Consider the following 20,061-nt stretch of genomic DNA (forward strand, 5'->3'; position numbering starts at 1 on the left):
GGGGGGCGGGCCCGCCCCGCCCGCTCCTCACCCCATAGGTCGCTCCGCGCGTCTATCAGCGGCGCGCGAGCCAATGGGCGGCGGCACCGCCCGTGCGGCGGCGGAGCGGCGCCGGGGCGGGCGCGGGGGCCGCAGCGGCCGAGGCGCCGCGCCCGCTCCATGGAGGCCGCGGCCGAGGCGCCGGGGGCGCTCAGCTGCTTCTCCTACAACCAGGACTGCACGTAAGCGGCGCGGGGGCGGCCGGGCGGGGCGGGTCCCCACCCCACAGCGGTGGCCCGGGGCATCCCCCGCTCCCCTCACGCACGCACGGGCCGCGGTCGGGGGCGCCGGGCTGAGGGTGAGCACCCACGGCGGTGCGGGCGGGGCTGTGCGGGCCCGGCGGGGCGGCGCTGGGGGCGATGGCCGGGCCGGGCGGTGCCTCCCCCGCAGCCCGGGAGGTGTCTGGGGGCCGCAGGGCAGCGGCGCTCCCCCCGGGCTTTGTGTGCGGGGCGCTCTGCGGCCGCCCGGGAGCTGGCGGCGTTGCCGGGGCCGCCAGCACCGCCCCGCCCGGATAAATGACAGCCGCGGCCTCGCTGCCCGCGCTGTACCTGCTCCCGGCAAAGAACCGTTCCCAGGCGGGACAGCAGAAACTGCCGGGGCAGCGAGCCGCACACGGATGTGGCGGCTTAGCCCGGAGCCAGGATCCGCCCGGGTCCTGGGGAACGAGATAAGAATCAGAGATAGCGGCCTCACTCACTCCTGGAAGTGCCCTTTCCTTTGCAGCTGTGCATTGGTGTGCCCGAGCAAAGGGTGCTTTGAGGGATGTGGATGTGCAGCTGACGGGAACCTGCTGGTCACTGTCCCCAGGACAAACGCTGTGCATTGCTGTTATGGGCTGGCTGCTGGGTTAAGATCTAGGTCTCGCTGCTTACTCTACATCTGGAACTGGGCAGAGACAGCGCTTGGCAAGACTCTGCACGTTACCCTTAACAGTGGGAGCAGAGCTTCCCCAGCCCTGAGAAGTCACTGTCAGTGCAGGTGGATCAGCCCCTGGCTGAGGAAACAGCCCCTTGTGTGACCCACGGGTCCTGTCTGCATCCTCACAGGTAGATCTGTACCCGCCTGTTCCTCCAGCAGCCACAGGGCCCTAGGAGAGGATGAGTTTGCTCTCTCAGAGGGATACTTGCCTTCTGTAGGCTGCAGCAGCCTCAGATGGAGAACTGAATTCCTGAGTTTGTTACTCTGTGTTATTTAGTTTGGAAACTGAAGTTGTGCCTTCACTGACCACTGTGCCAGGAACTACTCATTTCCCCTATGTCAGGGTTTAACTCCAGCCAACTCCTCGCTCAGTGAGGTGGAAAGAGAACCAAAAGGGTGAAAATGAGAAAACTTACAGGCTGAGATAAAAACAGATTAATAATTAAAGCAAAATACACACACACAAGCAAAGCAGAATAAGGAATTAATTCCCCACTTCCCGTGGCAGGCAGGGCTCAGCCATCCCCAGGACAGCAGGAGGGCAAAGGCCATCACTCCAAATGTCCTCCCCTTCCTCCTCCTTCATCCCCTGAGCCTGACACTGGATGACCTGGGATGTCCCTGGGGTCACTTGGGGTCAGCTGTCCTGGCTGTGTCCCTTCCCAGCTCCTTGTGCCCCCCCAGCCTCCTCACTGGAGGGGTGAGGAGCAGAAAAAGCCTTGACTCTGCAAGCACAGCTCAACAATAGGAAAAAAAAACATCCCCAGGTTATCAACCCTGTGTTCAGCACAAAGCAAAAACACAGCCCTGTACAAGCTAATACAGCAAAAAATCCCCATCCCAGTCAAAACCAGTACACCATCCCTACAGGGACTCTTGCTGTCACGAGGGCTTCAGCTCTGAGCCAGCAGGTTTTTGCTTTGTCTTTGCAGCTCCCTGGCAATTGGAACCACAACTGGATACAGACTTTTCTCCTTAAGTTCTGTGGAGCAACTGGACCAGGTCCATGAAAGCAGTAAGTCTCCTGTTTCCTGGGGAGGATTATTGACCAGCAGCACGTTAAATTTCTGAGAGTCCTTCACCTTTGTTAGGGTCCAGTTCTTCTCCACTGCTGCCATCCTGACAGCAGCAGTTTGTGCTGCAGCCCAGCATTCAGAGGCAGTTTCCCACTGGAATGTTTCAGGTACATGAGTAGCAGCCCACATGCTTCCAGCACAGCTGCTGGAGAACTCCCAGGCGTTTAATCCAGTGTGCTATTTACAAGCAAGATGTTTTTAAGAGGTTTTCCATGTAGGGAAGGTCACTCCCAGCAGGCCTGCAGCTCTTAGCTGTGCTCACAGCAGCATGTAGCACACACTGAACAGCCCAAAACAAGCCAGAGCACAGAGCAGGGACTCCAGGCTGCTTCAGCTGAGCTGCACTGAAGATAACACTTCCCAGCTGGGTATGGTCATCACTGGATGTGTTCTCACTGGCTGCAGAAGGAGCCTCAGCAATCAGACACAGCTGCCTCATCTGGAGCAGGGTCCAGGCTCCTTTCCCACAGTCAGGCAAAGGGAAACAGGTCCCTGCTGGTGACACACTCAGGGTGATGAGCTGAGGCACAACCAGCCCCACATTTCAGTTGTGAGGCAGCCTTTGATCCTCCAATACCCAAAGTGAGCATCACTCAGGGCACAGTGGAAGTTGCAGTCCCTGGGGATTTAGGTGGAGGGCCACCAGCATCATTGCCTGGTGCTTTCTCCTCACAGCAGGAGCCATCCCAAAGACAGTCATTGCAAGACACAGCAGCCACAGTTTGCTTCCCCAGGGAGGCTGGGAGAAACCAGACACCACACAAAAGAAACACCAAGCCACAGCCAGCTCCTGCATCACCTCAGTAAGCCTCTCACACTTCCCCAGGAAACTCTCCTGACCAAAGGCAGGGAGCTCCTCCCTTTGTATCCCCTTCCCAAGACTCTAGTGCAGCTGGAGGGCCCGAGGATTAGCTTCAGCTGGGCTCTGCCCAGGAGAGAGAGGCACAGCAGCACTGTCAAGGTGAACTGGGTGTGTTCATCCAGTGGAGATGTTCTCTGGTGCTTCATTTCTGCCTTCAGGGGAAGATTCATTTACCATTTCCTGCTCCCACCTAATTGCTTTGTGCCAGGCATGAGAAAATGTTCACAAAAATGATGTTGGAACAGCTTAGCACAGATCCTCCCCACCCCATCCCCTCTTGAGCTGAGTCTTGTTGCTGCAGTCAAGCCAAGCTGAAGCTCTGCCTTGCTCTGCTTGTGTGCCCAGATGAAATCCCAGATGTTTACATCGTGGAGCGTCTGTTCTCCAGCAGCCTTGTGGTTGTGGTCAGCCATGCCAAGCCACAGCAAATGAATGTCTACCACTTCAAGAAAGGGACAGAGATCTGCAACTACAGCTATTCCAGTAAAATCCTGTCCATCCGGCTGAACCGGCAGGTGAGAGGGGTTAGCCAGAGTCATCCCACTCTGGCTCTTTGCTGCTTTTGCCTTTCCAGCTGGGAGCAGCCTGGGAGGTTTGCAGGGAGGCTGTGAGTGGGACTGGAGGGGTGGGTGCCTGTGCTGTCCTCCCAGCCCCACATGAGAGGCCTCTGACAGGAGCTCAGGGCTGTGATTTCAGCCACCACTGTTTCCCTCAGGAAAATGAAGACAAGGCCTTGTTTTGGTGGCAGTTACACAAAGGTTTTTTGTTATCTGCTTTCTTGCCTGTTCAGGACACAGCTCTGCCAAAAGAACACCTTTCCAGCTTCCTCCCTCCCTTGGATTCCACATCCTGACTTCAGGCCCACCTCTGCCATCTTGATTGGAAATAAGACCTTCAAAGTTGGTTGCAAAAAGTTCAGGAGTAACTTGAACTCTGTGGATAAGGCAAAAAGCTGCTTTCCAAGTACTGCTAGCAGCCTTGTTTAGGTTTTAAAGGTATAAAATCCACTCAGGCCACTTACAGTGAGGCTTTTAGAGTGCTGTTCTCTGATGTGACACAGCCTCATACAGCCCTGAGCACTTTTGGAGGATTTTAAGTCATCTTTTCTTTTTGTCCATAATTATTTTCCAAGTATATGCCCTAAGAAGCAGAGGACGTTTTACAATGAAGAAATAAGCAGTCTGGGTAATTGTATATAATCAGCCTCTCCTCAGTTAGCAACAGTGAGACCTGCAGTGAGTCTCTCTGGGCTGAGCTTCCAGGAAAGCTGTCTTTGACCAGGAGTTCCTGCTCTACAGTTAAATCTGTCCTAAATTGATTTTTTTCACTTAAGCTTACAGTGAAACTGGCAAAAGAGATATTCCCTTTGAATTGCAGATAGATGTGTGTGTGTGTAAAAATAAACTGGGAGGTTCTGCTGAGCAGCTCTAGGAGATTGGTGTGAATAAAATACATTCAGGCTACTCCCCATGTGCTGCCTGGAGGTGATGCACAGTCCCAGCCTTGCATCCACATTTCTTGGCTGCATTTTAAGCTGGGGTTCAAATCCTGGGCTGAGCTCATCCTCTGGCTGTGCCACAGACACACCTGGAGGGATTTGAAGATGCTACAGATGCTTAGAAACACAGAATCACAGTGTCATTTAGGTAGTAAGACCATCAAGTCCAACCATTCCCCAGCACTGCCAAGGCCACTGCTAAACCTGTTCCAAAGTGCCACATCCACACATTTTTTTTTTTAAATCCCTCCAGGGATGGTGACCCCACCACTGCCCTGAACAGCCTGTTCAATGCTTAATAACCCTTTTCACAAAGAACGTTTTCCTCAAGTCCCATCTAAACCTTCCCAATTTGGGTAGGTTGAAGAGAAGTCATTATTTCAGTGTACATTCAGGATTTAAACTGGTGTCCATCAGATTCTGCATGTGACACCTGAACTCTTGCCTGAGCTTCTGTAGGAAAGCTGCACTCCACTGGGAGTTCACAGAAGGACAAATCCCAGACAAGGCATTAACTCAGGGAAATGGTGACAAATTAACCAGGAGCAGGTCTCAAACAAAAGGTGCATGTTTCAATCTGTTCTCTCTGTGAAAAAGTCCTCATTGTGCAAACAAGCAAATCCCTCAGTTGTTGTGGGAATTCTTAGTTCCAAGGTCAGTGATAAGTCTGAATGTGTGAAGGTAAATCCTGAGTTGTCTCAAAGTGGGGAATCAGGCTGTGCTCTGGGACTGCTGGGAAACTCCTGGGTTTTCATTCACTGCTGAAACCCTGCTGAGCTCTTTGGAGAGGTTTGAGGTGTTTACCTAGCTGTGTCCAAACCCATTTCAGCCCCCAAATTCAGCTCAGCTATCTGACCTGATCCCTTCAAACTACAGAACGAGCTGGTGGGCAATAACATTTTGGACAATCAGCAGTGCCTTGACCCCATGTAGCAATCACAGCACCTTCTTTGAGGCTCTGTCTGTGTGCACAGTGAGGATAAACCCCATCCCAGTGACCCTCACATGGCCACAGGGCTGCATGGAGGCCAGGAGGGGTGAACCAGCCCTCTCCAGCTCCTGCTGAGTTTCTCCAGACCTCCTCTTCACATCCCAAATTTTCCTGGATTTTGTCCCTGTGGGTGCCAGCATCTCTGGCTGCTGCTCTGCCATCATGTGGAAGCCTCCCTTCACCTGGACATCAAGAACAGCCTGTTCTGGGAAAGCACATGGTGGCTTTGCCCAAATCAGCTGTATAAATATTCCTCTGCTTGCAAGTGGATGGCTCTTACTGTAGAAAAGGCAAAGTCTTCCTGGAAATGCAAAATGGCTGTGACACAGCCCCAGATGCTGTGGTTAGCAGGAATAGAAGTGGGAAAGAGTTTGATCTGAGAGTAATGGTGGAGCAAGGCAGAGATTTTTAATGTGGGTGTTTCAAGTTGGTGACTAAGCTCCACATTTAGATACTAAATAAGTGGCCTCATTTCTGAAGAGGTGGAGGCTTCCTGGACATGGATTTTGGTGCTCCAACTTCAGGATGGATGGGGTCTGGGCTTAGGCTTTTATTGGGATGTTTGTAGTGTTTCTGGACTCTTGGCACTTAGGGAGGTGAAGTTGTGCACTTGCCGGGCTTACAAAGCTCAGCCCTTCAGCCAGACCCAAAGCCTGGTCCCAAAAAAAGCCTCTGTACAAAAAGTCTCCGTGGTGACACACAGAGATCTGGACCAAGCTGAGACACAAAGCTGAGTGGCCACAGAGATGCTGGCCCAGGGTTAAGGTTACAGCATCAGGCTTCCCTTTGCCTTTCTGCCTTGCCTCCCCCTGGCCTGGCAGCTCCTCGTGGCTGGCTGGATGTTCCTGGCAGGGTCAGCAGAAGGGGTACAAGCACCTGAACTTGGGAAATCCCAACCCCTCAGCCAAGATGGTGCAAGGGTGACTGTCCCTGAACAAACGTGTCTCAGCTCTGTATTTGGGCAGTTTTGCAGGGCACGTGAAGCAGTCTTCCCTGCTGACACCAAATGGGAAAAGAAGCATTCATGTGCTGGACAGATGCATGAAGCTGAGCAGCAGTGGCAGACCCAGCACCTGCTTGTCTCCCAAATCAGGAAGCAGTCAGGGCAGAGGGCCTGTGGGGCCATCTGGAGGCACACGGACAAGCAGTCAGGTCTTTGTCATCAAAACATAATTCGTTAAGAACTGCAGAGAAAAGTTGGGGGAGGGATAGATGGCAGTCAAGGTGTAACCCTGCTGGGTCTTCCTGTTCTTGGGGATGTGGAAGATGTAGAGGAGCAGAGAAGTCAGGTGTTTTGCCTTCTCTCTAAAGCAAGACTGGATGCAAAAGCTCTCAAAACAGGAGTTGTACAAACACAAATGTGAGAGGGGATGGAGAAGCAGAAGAGATCACATTTCTGTTCCATTTCAGTGTGTGGGAAATTCCTGTTGAGTTTGTCTGACATCAAAAATTTGGGTTTGGGAAGTGTGGAGCACTGCTGGTGGGGTTCTGTGCATGTCTCCTGTGTCCTTGCAGAGGCTGGTGGTGTGCCTGGAAGAGTCCATTTACATCCATAACATCAAGGACATGAAACTTTTGAAGACTATTATGGATACACCCCCCAACACAACAGGTGAGCATGGGAGAGCTGTGTGAAAGGGAGCTTTGGAGAGCCACAGCATTGTTAGAATTTAAACCAGCCTGTGGCCTGTGCATCCTCATCCAGCACTGGGAAGTCAGAAATGCATGGAGGCAGTCAGGCAAGCTTGGGAGAATCAGAGATAAGCAGAGTTGGAAAGGACCTGCAGGGATCACTCAGTCCAACTCCTTGCCCTGCACAGCAGCATCCCAACTTCCCACCCTGTGCCCAGAGCATTGTCCAAACTCTCCTTGAGCTCTGTCAGGCCTGGTGCTGTCACCCAGCTCTGTCTGGAGCAAACCCCTGCTCTGTCCAGAGCAGATGCATCAAAGGAGAGCAGAGATGGGCAGGAGGGTCTGGCTTCCCCTTGGGGTGAGCTCCCAGAGTGATCCCTGGGCACAGAACACACAGCCAGGCACAGCACCAGTCCTGCCCAGGGAGTTCCCAGGAGCTGCCACCTGCTATTACTGCATGAGGGCTGCAAAGCTGAGGGGCAGGGCAGATGACTGCAGAACAGATCCTGTGTGTGTGGCACAGGGTGAATCCGGCTTTCCTGCTGCTGGGAGAGGCTATTTTTAGCAGCAGAGAGGGAAGCTTGGCTGTGTGCCCGTGGTGCTGTGCTGTCCTGCTCAGCTGCAGCATCCTTTCATGGCTGGGTGCTTGGGAAGTTGCTGATGTGCTCACGCTTGGCCTCGGGGCTTTCAAGGGATGCTCTGCCAGCAGCTCCCCTGACCTACTTCAGGTCTCACCAGATGGGCTGTCTGTGTGGATTAAACATGCTAAATGCTGCAAATATAATTAAAGTTTAAAACCTTCCTGAGAAGGCCCAGCAGCAGGATGGGCAGGGATACCCAAGCCTGGAGCTGTTCTGCAGAAAGGCTGGAGGATCAGGTCATGGTTTAAGAGCAGCAGGGCAGGACTGGGATGCTGCAGATCACAAGGTTCATATGGGCTTAGTGTTTTAAATCCCTTTTACTGCAGCATCTGTCATTGAAATGAGCTGAGTGACAAGTGGAGTTGTCCTTGGCCACCTGCTTTGGTCCCAAGCTTGACCCCAAGGATGGTGTGTCCAGTAGGTCAGGGCAGTCCAGCCTTTGTGCAGCTTGTTTAGGAGTGGGAATCTGTGCTGGGGGGTTTAGGAGCACATGTAAAATGTGCCACCCCACCAAAGTGTGTGCCCTGGACACAGTGACAGCAGCACAGGCAGGACCAGGGTTTGCTGCAGCCACACTGGCCAGTGACAGTGAGATCTCTGCCTGTTCCTGGCCCCCACCTGGCTCCTGATCCTCCTCTCCACGTAGGAGAGGAAAATGCCCACGGTGTCCAAGACAGTTGTTTTTCATGTGATTCAGATCAGTGGCAGGATTTGAACCAAGGAGGTCACAGTGCTTGGGGTGACTTGTGTGCTGTGGGGGCACATCTTGGGAGTGACTGCAGCTTTGGAAACCACCTCATGTGGCTCCCCCCAAGCCCTGGGTGTGCCTGTACCTGCTGGCCTGAGGGCAAGGCCAGGTTTCCTGGACACAGTAGCGTTTTTCCACGCTGCCTGAGGAAGCCACCTGTGACGTGGCACCCCCAGAGATGCCATCTGAGCAGTGCCAGCCTGCCTGAGCCCACCACTGCAGGCACCAGCCCTCACCATGGCTAGGGGGCTGGTGATGAGGGGAGAGGAGCATCTTCAGAGACTGCTCGTGGCCCTGTGGTCCTTGTTCTTTGTGTGTCCCTGGGGTCAGCCCAGTACACTCACAGCTGTGTTTTCCCCTGGCCTGGTTTTCCGGCTGCTGTGCCGGCCAGAGGAGCAGAGGGAGCGGGTGACTCACGCCGGCGCTCAGAGCTCGCTTTGTTCAGCTCCAGCCTTCCCTGATCTGTCTGAAAGGTCTGTGCTGATCCCCCCGTGCTGCCCGTGCCGGGGATCGCCATCCGGAGAGCGCAGGATGCTCATCGCAGCAGCAGTCCCTGGGCTATCTCTGCCTTCCTCCCGTCCCTCCCTCCTTAATTGCCTTTTAATTGCCCGCGCTGTGCTGCTGCCGTGCTCCTCGTGCCTCTCCCGGCGCGCCGCTCCTGGCGTGATGTGCAGCCTGTGGATGGATGGGGAGCGGATCCCTGGGGCCTCTGGCTGATCCTGCAGCTCCTGGCTCCGCTGCGGTCTCTTTGTTTGGTTATAAACAATGACCTAAAACGAGAGCTCCGGCCGATCCTTCCCCGCTGCTGCTGGGCGGGGGCCAGGGCCGTGTCCTGACACGGCACGGCACGGCACGTCCCGGCTACGTGCGGTGTGTGGCTGCCCCGCCGCCCCGCCGCCTTTAACCCCGCGGCTTCCTCCGCACGGGGGGCGAGGTGGGACCCCGCGGCGGGGCAGGAAGCTCAGGTCGTGCTGGAGCCTCGGCTCGGCTTTGGGAGGGCTGTGAGCACACGGATGTGGGGCAGGAAGCGAGCGAGGCACGTTTGGTGTGTGACAGGATTCACCGGGCTGCATCCTCAGCCAGCAGCGGCAGGAGAGGCAGGAAGAGATGCTCTTTTCCCGAGGTCACCTGGGGGACAAGTGCATGGATGTACACACACACACACGTATCCATCCGTCCCTGTCTCATCCTGTAATTCCTGCCCACTTTGAAAGGAGCATTTGGGAACCTTTGTGCTCATGTTGGCACAAAACCAGATGGCTCTTACAGGGAAGAATCCCCCCCATGCTTAAAATTTCGTTACGTTCAAGTTCCTTGTGGGCCGGAAACTCCCTGCACAGCTGGCGCATTTCCTTTGTCTTTCTCTGCTTCCCTTTTCCATTCAGAGCAGGAGGAAATGGCACTGCCCTCAGCCAGGCTGCAACACAGCTGCACCCATGGGCCGCTCCTCTGAGCTTCCAGCCCGGCACCTACCCCCTGTGCACATCTGGACATGTCCAGATGTGGCTGAACAGGAATGCTGTCAGCCCTCAGACCCACATTCGCTGTTCCATGCTCCTATTCCTGCCTGCTCCAGGGAGATAATGCAGGGGGGAGCCCAGAGCGTGCCGAAAAGCCGGGTCTGTGCTCGCTGTGCTCGGGAGGGTGGCAGGGCACAGCCGCGGTTCTGACCCGTGCCAGCAGATGTCCCCACGGCCCCAGCGCCGCGCCGAGCAGCCCCAGAGGAGCCAGAGCCTGAACCCCGCTGTCCTCGCCCCACGCCCCGCCTCAGCCGTGTCCCTGTCCCCCTGCCAGGTCTGTGTGCTCTCTCCATCAACCACGCCAACTCCTACTTGGCTTATCCCGGCAGCGCGACCAGCGGAGAGATCGCGCTTTACGACGGAAATACTTTGGTAAGTGCGAGGCTCAGCCTTTGGATACCGGCAGGGGCTGAAAACAAACAGAGCCACAGCAAAGCCAACGGGGCCCTTGGGAAGGATGAATAAATACACTCCACCGAGCTGGAGTGCGAGGGAATTGCCTGGCAGGCACATCTGGACATACCCCCTCGCTCGGAGCAGACAGCTCTGAGAGCAGGACGTGCATCTCCCAGCACAGGGTATTCAGGGAAACGTGACCCACTGCCCTGCAGCCCGAGGGCACTGCCAGGCTGACACTGGGGTTGCTGTGGGAGGTCAGCAGTGGATCCCATGGGAATGATGTGGCCAGCACAGTTCAGGGGGGTTGGAGCTGCTCCAGCACAGGATCTGGAGCAGCTTTGCCACATCATGGGCTGGAGGGGATGCCTGACCCAAAGTCACAGAGAGAGCAAAGTGTCCAAAGTCCCCTTAGGAAATCTGGAAATCCCTGGCTGGATGCAGGGTCATGATTATCTGCTGTTTATGCCAGAGCTTTGAGTTACATAAGGCTGGTGGCTCTGTACATGCAGCCAGAGCTGAGGATCTGCAGCAGGGGAGGAGCAGAGCACAGGGAAAATGCTGCTGCTCCAAGAGGTGCTGCAAGGGCTGGGGCTCCCTGCAGGTACCGGGATGGTGTCACTGCAGCAGGACTTGCTGTGCAGCACAGGGAATTGCAGGGAAGCCAGCTGTCATCCCAGCAGGGAAGGGCCAGGCTTTGGAGAGGGTGCAGGCACAGTCCTGAACCCTGGAGAGGCAGGGAGCTGGGGTTCTCTGCCCCTGAGGTGAGTGTTCTGTAATCACAGGGGCCATAATAGCTGGGGAATGAACTGGAGGCAGGGCAGAGATAAACTGCTGGGGATGTTAAGGGATATCATCAGCACATGATGATCCCGTGAATCCATATCAGCAGGTGTGGATAGGGTGCAAGGCAGGAACACCGTGCCCTCACAGTCCAAGGAGCAGCGTGTCCCTTTGCCCACACAATCCAAGGAGCAGCGTGTCCCTTTGCACTCACGTTCCCTTGTGCCCTACAGAAGACAGCCTGCGCCATTCCTGCCCACGATGGGCCTCTGGCTGCTCTCGCCTTCAACTCCACCGGCTCCAAGTTGGCCAGTGCTTCTGAAAAAGTGAGTGAGTGTGCCTGCAAGTACCCTCCCTCTGCCCAGGGCTGCATTAGCACCCCTGAGCTGCCCCTTCTTACACACAGCCAGCACAGAAGGGCTGCTGGCTGCTCAGTGTATCGGATCAGATTGAGCCCAGCTGGCAAACAGGAGGAGCCTTTGCACATCCTGAGTTTCCTGGGTGTGTCAGGGAAAGGGCTCGGGCTCCTTGGCCTGCTCCTACGTGGTATTTCCATTTGCATTTTTTGCAGGGCACAGTCATTCGTGTATTTTCCATTCCTGGGGGGCAAAAACTCTATGAATTCCGGCGAGGGATGAAAAGGTCAGTTCATTCTTCTGGCAGTGACGAGTACACAGAGGGCTCCCAGAGCCAAAATGTAAACACAGGGACACAGGGCAACGTCAGATCCTGGTGGCTTTGGCATCTTTTGCAGAAGGAAAACAAGAGCAAACATATCAGCTGGAAATGTCACTGTACCAGGCTGTGCCCAGCTCATTGATTCCTTCCAGTGTGTCTCAGAATAGGGAACAGACGTGGAGTCACTCCATTTACTTTGTCCTTTCTTTTTTCTTATTTGAAGTTATGAAGTCCCCAAAATTGTCAGAGACCTCATTCTTTCTGAACCTGTGCAGGAGCTGCTGTTTGTATCCCACTGTTCAGAACTTTGGATATCCTCCCTGGTCTCTGCAGCACCAGAAGCTCCAGTGAGGCTGGCGCAGATGTTCCCTCCACAGGCAGCTCTGTGAGCAAGGACATTTCCACCTCTCTGGCTGTTTGTCACTAGCTTGAGGCTACCCCCAACCCTGCTGAGCAAAGGGATTAGGGAATGGCTCATCAGTGAGGCCATGGGCTCAGCAGCAGCTGTGCAGGGTGATCCTCACCATGGATGGGTCTCCTTCCTGCCCATCCACTCCTCTGTGAGCCAAACCCAGCATCTCCCCTTGAATGAATTGCTGTGGGGGTGACCAGTGCTGTCCTTGTTCGGCTCTAGGTATGTGAACATCAGCTCCCTGGTGTTCAGCATGGATTCCCAGTTCCTCTGTGCTTCCAGCAACACGGAGACCGTGCACATCTTCAAACTGGAGCATCTCACAGACAGGTGAGGGATTAGCCTGGCTTAACCTGCCTGCCCCAGGGCTGTCCCTGCTTCAGAGGTCTGTGTTTACACAGCTGCTCTCCATATCCTCACCATGTACTCTCCATGAGCAATTCCAGCTGCACAGTGTCTTGTGTCCTGAGGGACTCACTCTTTGGAAAAGCCACACACTGCACCCCTGCTGTCAGCCTCTCAGGGCTCTGTGGTTTTATTAGGTGCCACTGGCCCATCTTCTCCAGCCAGGCTGGTGCACAGTGTACAGGTGCTCCAGAAAACCCTTCAACCGCGTGAGATCAGGTCTGTTCCTGATATTTTGTCCTGCTGGTCATGGTAACCGCACTGACGCTGCTTTGTGACCCCCTCAGCCGGCCAGAGGAACCTCCAACCTGGAGTGGTTACATGGGAAAGATGTTCCAGGCTGCCACCAACTACCTCCCTGCCCAGGTGTCGGGCATGATGAGCCAGGACCGAGCCTTTGCCACTGTCCGGCTGAACATCTCTGGCCAGAGGAACATCTGTGCCCTGTCCACGTACGTACTGACCCTGCTGCCCCTGGGCCAGCCCAGCCTTGCCTCGCCCCCCTGCCTGCAGAGCACGTGCTGTGGGTGCTGCTGGGTCTCTGTGTGGGAGCTGTTTGGCCTCAGGATGCTTTTCCCCCCCAGGATTCAGAAGCTGCCTCGGCTGTTGGTGACGACGTCGGATGGACATCTCTACATCTATAACCTGGACCCGCAGGATGGAGGGGAGTGTGTCCTAATTAAAAATCACAGGTAACTCTGCCTCCTCTCACACCTCATACAGAGGCTGGTATTTTAAGAAATGAAGGGAAATCTCACCTGGCAGCACAAAATGAAAGGAAATTTCACCTGGCAGCTCCTACCTGGAGCTGTAGGAGCAAGAAAGTTAGAACTGAGTTTGGAAGTTAGAAACTGAGCAAGAAAGTTAGAAATTATTGGAGCTACCTGATCTGACAGATGTGCCTGGGAATTACATCAGCAGGCAGGGACACAGGGCTTTTTGCAGGAGAAACCTGAGACATCTCAGATGCCCTGGCAGCTGTGGGACATCCCAGCTTAGACTGGGCAGGCTGTGCTTTAGGAGATGCCCCAGCAGCAGAGCTCTGACCATCATGGTAGCAGGAGAGCAGAGCACCTTCAGCTTGGAGTGGGTGCTGGAGAGCTGGCTGGGGGTCGGATGGTGTGGAGTGACACTGTGAGCTTCTGTGAACAAAGCCCAGTGCCAAAGCAGAGGACTTTCTTCATGGAAGGGGTTGTTAAGCATTGGAAGGGGCTGCCCAGGGAGGTGGTGGGGTCATCATCCCTGGAGTGGTTCAAGGAATGATTGGATGTGGCCCTCAGTGCCCTGGTCTGGGTGACAGGCTGGTGGTGATCAGTCAAAGGTTGGGCTCGATGATCTCAGAGGTCTTTTCCAACTGAAATCATTCTGGGATTCTGTGCAAACAGAGCCTCCCCCCGCTGCTGGTCAGGCCATATGCAAATCCCATTAAGCACGTAACCCCCCCGCACACATCTGGGCTGCTTGGCTCCAGATGTGAAGCCTTTGGGGTGGGGTGAGATGTAACATGTGCTCCAGGCCGGGAGGTGGCTGCCAGCCAGGAAAGTGCCAGCAGCTTTTGGAAAAGCCACAAAACAAAAGCACTTCAAAGCTGCGCTGTCCAGCGCGCGCCGCCCGCAGCCCCCAGCCTTGTCATGTGGGCTCCTCTGAGCATCAGAGGGCTGAAAAGGGCCCTTGGGTCATGAGTTACATTACATCATATGATATCTCTGCTCAAACCCCATCCTAAACTAGCCAGGGCTGCTTTTCCCATCTAGTCTGCTCCTGTTGGAAGCCCTTCGGAGCCCCCTCTGTGATTAGAAACACTGTTTGCCTTTGTAACCTAAAGCTTTTGTGGTCAGTCTGTTCCCTTCTGTTCCCATGCCAGCATTGTCCTCCAGCCGAAGTGGTGCTTCCCCTATCTCCTTCTTCACCCCCTGCTTTCCTTGTGGAGCACAATGCTCCCCTGTCCACAGCACTGCTGGGGCTGCTGCATGCAGTGATGGGGATGGGTGATGTGCTTAGAGGAGATGTGGATGTATGGGCTTGTCTTAGCTGGAGCTGGGGAGGGACAGCCAGGATCAGAACTAACTCTTCTCCCCTCTCTTGTTCTGTACAATTAGTCTGCTTGGCTCAGGAAAGATGGAGGAGAACAAAGAAAACGACCTTCAGCCTCCAGTACCTCAATCTTATGCAGCAACTGTAGCCAGACAAAGTACAGTGCCTTCAACTTCGACCATGCCAGGTGAGCACCACACCTGCCCTTCCTCAGGCAGAAGCCACAAAACCACCTGGGGCAAAGTGGAAAGCGTCCCACATTCCAAGGGCTCATCCAGGATCACATGTGCACTGCACGCTGGGGCAGCAGGACTTTGGAGCTCACCTGGTTCATCCCCTGCCACAAAAACAGGGCATGAGTTTCCTGCTCTGCTTCCTGTGCCAGCTCTGCTCCCTGTGCCACAAGGCAGAGCAGGGACCACCCTTTGGGAGGCAGCAGCTGCTGCCAGGTGGTTTGCAGGAGTTGTAGCCATGGGTGTAGAAATCAGGGCTCTCTGTTTTTGTGGTGAGATTGCCACAGAGTCTCTGAAGCTGGTACACCTTGCACTATACTGCTGCAGAAAAGACTGGGTGTCTATCTTATTATATTCCCAAGTATAAGATCCAATGCAAATGCAGATCTCACTCTGAAATTGGTGCTTAGGTTCTTGGCAGGAGGAGGAAAGCTGCTGCCACGGGAGCTGGCCATGTAGTTCATCCATTGTCCATAGTATCCATGGAGCCACCTTCCTCTTCCTCAGTCCATGAAGCCAGAGGAAGCAGCTCAGTGCTGAAAAGGTGGTAGCAGTGTCTGCTGCTTGTTTGCAGCCCCCTCCCTTCCTGCAGTAACACTTGGTGTTTTCCCCTGGCCAGGTTACTCGGAGGACGGCGGAGCCCTGCGGGGGGAGGTTATCCCAGAGCACGAGTTTGCAACTGGACCAGTCTGTCTGGATGATGAGAATGAGTTTCCTCCTGTGAGCATTCAGGACCCCTAAACCTGCAGTGCAGCCCTCATGCTAAGAAGAGAAGTAGTAACCTCTCCCAGAAGAGATTCCATTGCCCCCTCCTTGTCCCAGCTCACTGTGAAGCCTAAAATAACTGAATGGGTTCTAGGGACAGTGCCAGGAAAATTACACCCCCACTAAGCAGGAGCTGGGAATGGGGCAAAAATTATCAAACCTAAGCAGAGATAGATCTGAACTAACCTGCTGAATGGTGTTCAGCCCAGACCTAACCTTTGTGCCTTCAGCAGATTTCTAATATTACCAGGCAGAGTTTTAATTGGAACAAGTTAGAAATAAAAACTTAATACCCCGTTGCATTTTCAGTCAGTTCATGGAATGCAACTGGAACATACCTGAACCTCACCAGTCTCTTCATTTCCAAGGTAACTGAGAAGGAAACTCCTTTTCCAAGTACGAAGATGAAAGGAATAGCAGAGTTTTAAACCATTTTATGATTTTTATGTGGCACTTTCTCAGTTACCGTTGGAAGGAGCTAGTGGATTTTTCAATCTAACTTCAGCTGGCAGTGTCTTTCTGGCTCCTTTTCCTATTCCATACTCATTAATTAAGTATCTAACCCCTAATTGGACAAGTGTTGGTGTGTGCTATGATCTGGTTGTAATCAGTAATGTCTTCATAGCAGTAATGCAGCAGAATACTGTAATGGATTTCAGGTTGCAGCCTTGGCAGGCTTTTGGAATTCCTTACTTCATTTTTACATATCCTGCTGTTGGAGTTTTGCCTGAAAAGGAGGAAGTACAAACCTTATCCCAGGATTCATTCCATGTGCTGAGCTGACCTCTGTGAGGCACCTTCCTCTGAGCTGAGGCAAAGTGTTAGATAAAAGGAGGCTGGCTCATGACTCCCTTTGAGCCAGCACCACCTAAACCCAGCTCAACTCACACAATCCTCAGATTATTTCTCTCCTTACCTGCAACACTCCCTGCTGCAAGCTGGGAGCAGGAATTTCCCACTTGACCAACTCCATTACTCAAGAAGGATATTTAAAATGTCTCCCTCGCTGTGCCCACAGAGAAGGTGATGGCCCAGACCCCTGGAAGGAGCAGCAGGGACAGAGAGAAATCCTTTGTTTCCTTCTGCTAAACCTGCTCTTGAACTCATGGTTTGGGGACAAGCAAATGCCAGCACGCAGGAATCACGCTGCTCCTGCATGAGGCTTCCTGCTGGGACTGTGCTGGATGAAAGCAGCCCCAAACCCCTGCTGTAGCACAGCAGGTGCTGTATGAAATGAACTTTGATCCCTCCAAATCCTGTCATTAACCTGACAGAGCAGTGACATGTGTATTGTTAGGGAGGAGGTGGTGTGGGAAGGAAAGGTGCTTTCCAAAAATACTCCCTGATAACGGTGCCTGAGCAAATAGAGCTTCCAGATAAAGCCCCCTGCTCTTGGGGTTGGGGCTTGCCCTCGCAGTGGGAGCACTCAGGATGTTTGGATGCTCTGGATTTCACTGGACTTGGCTGTTTTCTCAGCACTTGAGATCTCCAGTCCCAGTGAAGGGGGTTTCAGGCATCGGTCACTCCTGTGCAGAGGAGAGGGGGAGAAAACCTGACCTTATCCAACAAAAATGTTTTGACAGCGTTCGGCTTTGCGGAAACATGGGAAGGGTTTTGTTTGTTTTCCAGTGTGCAACAAAAAGACTTTTCAAAACCTCAAAACTTGTGACAAAATGGAATATTCACCCGCAGCCCATGGTATGGCTTTGAACTCAGACATGGTTCTGGAGAAACAGCAGTGCTCAAACCCCACAGTTTCTCCCCATTTTGAAACCTCTTGTCTTCCCTTGACCTCAAGCAAGACTTCAGAGGCTCAGCTGTTAAAGACTGAGGAAAACCAGCTTCAGCCTGACATAAAATCTGTCAAACACTGCCTGTTCATTAAGTGGAAGGAGGGACAGATCAGAGAGGAGATGAGGAGCCCAAGGAGGACTCATAAAAAGTGGCCTCACAAGAGGGAACGTGGATGTTGTTGCTGCTGGTGCCAGGGTTGCAGAAGGAGGTTAAACCAGTTCAGTGACAATTCCTGCATGGATGGGGTGGATTAAGCACTCCCAAGTCACTGCTGGGCTTGGGCAGGAAGGACTCAGGTGTTACTGAGGGGGACAGGGGCTGAAGCCAAGGGTGCTGTGCTGGATGTGCAGGGAGGAGGCTGCACAGCCCTCACTCTGCAGGATCAAAAGATTTTACAGGGTGGGAAGAGCAAAGCCATCTCTGGCTACAAAACTGTGGCCATTTGGGCTGTTTTCTGCTCACCTGCCTGAGCAGCCACCCCTGGTCTGTGGTGTAGCAGGGAGTGAGGTTTCCAGTGGTGCAGGCAGCTGCTGGGGTGTGTTTTGGACCAGGCAGGGCTGTGAGGTTTGGCAAAATAAATCCTACAGGATTCTGTGTGCAGCTGGGGAGTCTGCCCAAAACTCCTGGGATTCAATAGGAAGGATAATTTCTTTCAGCAAATTGCTCAGTGCTTTCCAGGCACAGGTGATCCATCCTGCATTTGGCTGCAGGGCCTAGAGGTGAAGGTTTTATCAGGAGAGCCATTTCATTAAGTCAATTGTGACTACAATCAGCTCTTCAAAGGCAGCTTCCCCTCACTGATATTCCATCACTCAAAAACCATCTCCTTCCCATCGGTTTTGGCTGCTCCAAAACAGTTTGGGCAGTTTCCTGTGCTGCCAAGGATACTGCTGCCTGTTGGAGGGAAAAAATCCAGGGAGATCTACAACAGGGCAGAAATCTGTGCCCTATCACAGGGTCCACACACCCTTCTGCTGCTCCAGACCACAGGTCTGGATACAGCAAGACAGGCTGCAGATACATCTCTGCCTCTGTGGAAGCATTATTGGCCCAGATTCCTCCTGACTGTTTGCTGGGTGGTGTTTCCTTCATTCTGTTGCATGGATATGAACACTTAATTATTTTAAGTGATTCTTTTTTAACAGCTGGCTGGTAGCAGAGGAAAGGCCACAGATTTTCCACTGAGGCTCTACTTGTAGTTATGTGTCATGGGGGATGAGGGAGTTTGGCAGAACCTGGCTCCTGCCCTTATAGCTCAGCCTGGCATTTTGGGCAGCTGGGGCTTGCAGGATTAAACCCAGCTTATCAGTACATTATCAGAGTCCCTTGGGAATTGTGCCATCCAGTGTCAATGCTTGTGCCTGGAAACCTGGCCAGTGATGGTCCCGCAGCTCGTGGAGAGGCAGAGACCTCTGGAGCAGGAGCTGTGGGGTTCACATCCCTTCCAGGTCACAGCTGGCAAGGCTGGAGCTGGGACAGGGCTGTGCCAGGCTGCCCACAGGAGCAGGGACACATCTGACCCAGGATCTCTGTGGAGGAGTAGCTGATGGGAGGTGAATCAGGGTCCTGCTGCTGCTTTAGTCTTTCACTCAGAGGCTTTGCTGGTGTTTAGGCTGCGCTGTCCTTCCCCTAATCCTGGCTAATGTTGAACTCTGGGATCCATCCAGAGACCCCAGCATGAACCTTTCCCTCCAGCCACGCCAGAGCTGAGCTTTTGGGGAGCACTTAGTGAGGCAAATGCACTTCACCCCCAGGAACTGCACTCCCCAAAGCCTGGCTCTGCTCAGCCCAGAGCTAGCCAGAGGCCAGACCCACTCACCACTGATCCAGATGGTTCCTGTTCCCAGGACTGTAAATTTGGGGAGGGGGAGAGCAAATAAATAAACCTCTCACCAATCTGCCTTTGAATGGAAAGTAAAACACTGCGGGACATCCCTCCCCCTGTTCCTCCCATGTGCGTAAAACCAACTGGAAACACTCCCTGGTGCTGGGAAAAGTAAGGCCCTTCTGTTTTGATTTTGGTAGATAATCTTGTGCCGTGGAGGTCAGCCGGGCAAGGCGAAGAGGTCATGAGGAGAAGCAAAACACCCACGCTTAGGACAGCTGCTGGGAGGTGCTTTGGAAAAGCCAGGAGTTTCGAAGAACAGATCTGTGAGTCCCCGAGATGAGAAAAAAAATAGAAATTAAGGTGGGCCAGACTTCTTCCTCTGTGTAAGTGAAACCTGGCCCTGTTAGCCCCTGTTTTAATTTGTGTCTGGGTGGGGTGTCAATGTACTGTATGCACATGGCTCTATTTAACAAACTCTGTTAGAACCACAGTGTAAATGCTAATTTAATCAGATTTGTATGTAACCAGAATTTTATATACCCATTTGTCCCTTTTCTAATTTATGCTGTTTTATGTGTATAAATGTACTTATAGGAAGAGATATTAAACTTATGTCTTTGTACAGTATATACAGACTATTTTAACCCAGGCAAAGTATTTTTGCAGTGATATTAGAGAAGATGTCATTTGCTATGTTGAAAGACAGAATAAAGTCACAGTCTGTCCCTGGCAGCTCCTGCTGTTCTTTTTGGGGCCCTAAAGGTGTCAGTCTGGATTAAGTTTGGGGAGTGGGAGGGTTTTGGGGGCT

The 20,061-nt window shown here is 53.4% G+C and overlaps 1 protein-coding gene across 3 annotated transcripts; it reads left to right on the plus strand.

Annotated features, from left to right (window-relative positions):
• Positions 1 to 118: 118 nt before the first annotated feature.
• WIPI1 (WD repeat domain, phosphoinositide interacting 1) lies at positions 119 to 19,985 on the plus strand. 3 transcript variants are annotated; one of them, XM_021536978.4, is made up of 13 exons: positions 119 to 221; positions 1,890 to 1,972; positions 3,241 to 3,410; positions 6,900 to 6,996; positions 10,200 to 10,297; positions 11,338 to 11,430; positions 11,676 to 11,746; positions 12,417 to 12,524; positions 12,887 to 13,051; positions 13,184 to 13,291; positions 14,699 to 14,820; positions 15,486 to 15,586; positions 19,451 to 19,985. In XM_021536978.4, exons 1-13 carry the CDS (start codon positions 160 to 162, stop codon positions 19,496 to 19,498), a joined length of 1,326 nt encoding a protein of 441 aa, XP_021392653.1. In that variant the 5' UTR covers positions 119 to 159; the 3' UTR covers positions 19,499 to 19,985. The 3 variants fall into 3 exon arrangements, with proteins under 3 accessions (XP_021392653.1, XP_085412786.1, XP_085412787.1); XM_085556660.1 differs by having other exon boundaries at positions 11,341 to 11,430; XM_085556661.1 differs by lacking the exon at positions 15,486 to 15,586.
• The last annotated feature ends 76 nt before the right edge of the window (positions 19,986 to 20,061 follow it).

Source organism: Lonchura striata, chromosome 18 (assembly GCF_050655825.1).
Source record: "Lonchura striata isolate lonStrDom1 chromosome 18, ASM5065582v1, whole genome shotgun sequence".
Classification (NCBI taxonomy): Eukaryota; Metazoa; Chordata; class Aves; order Passeriformes; family Estrildidae; genus Lonchura; species Lonchura striata.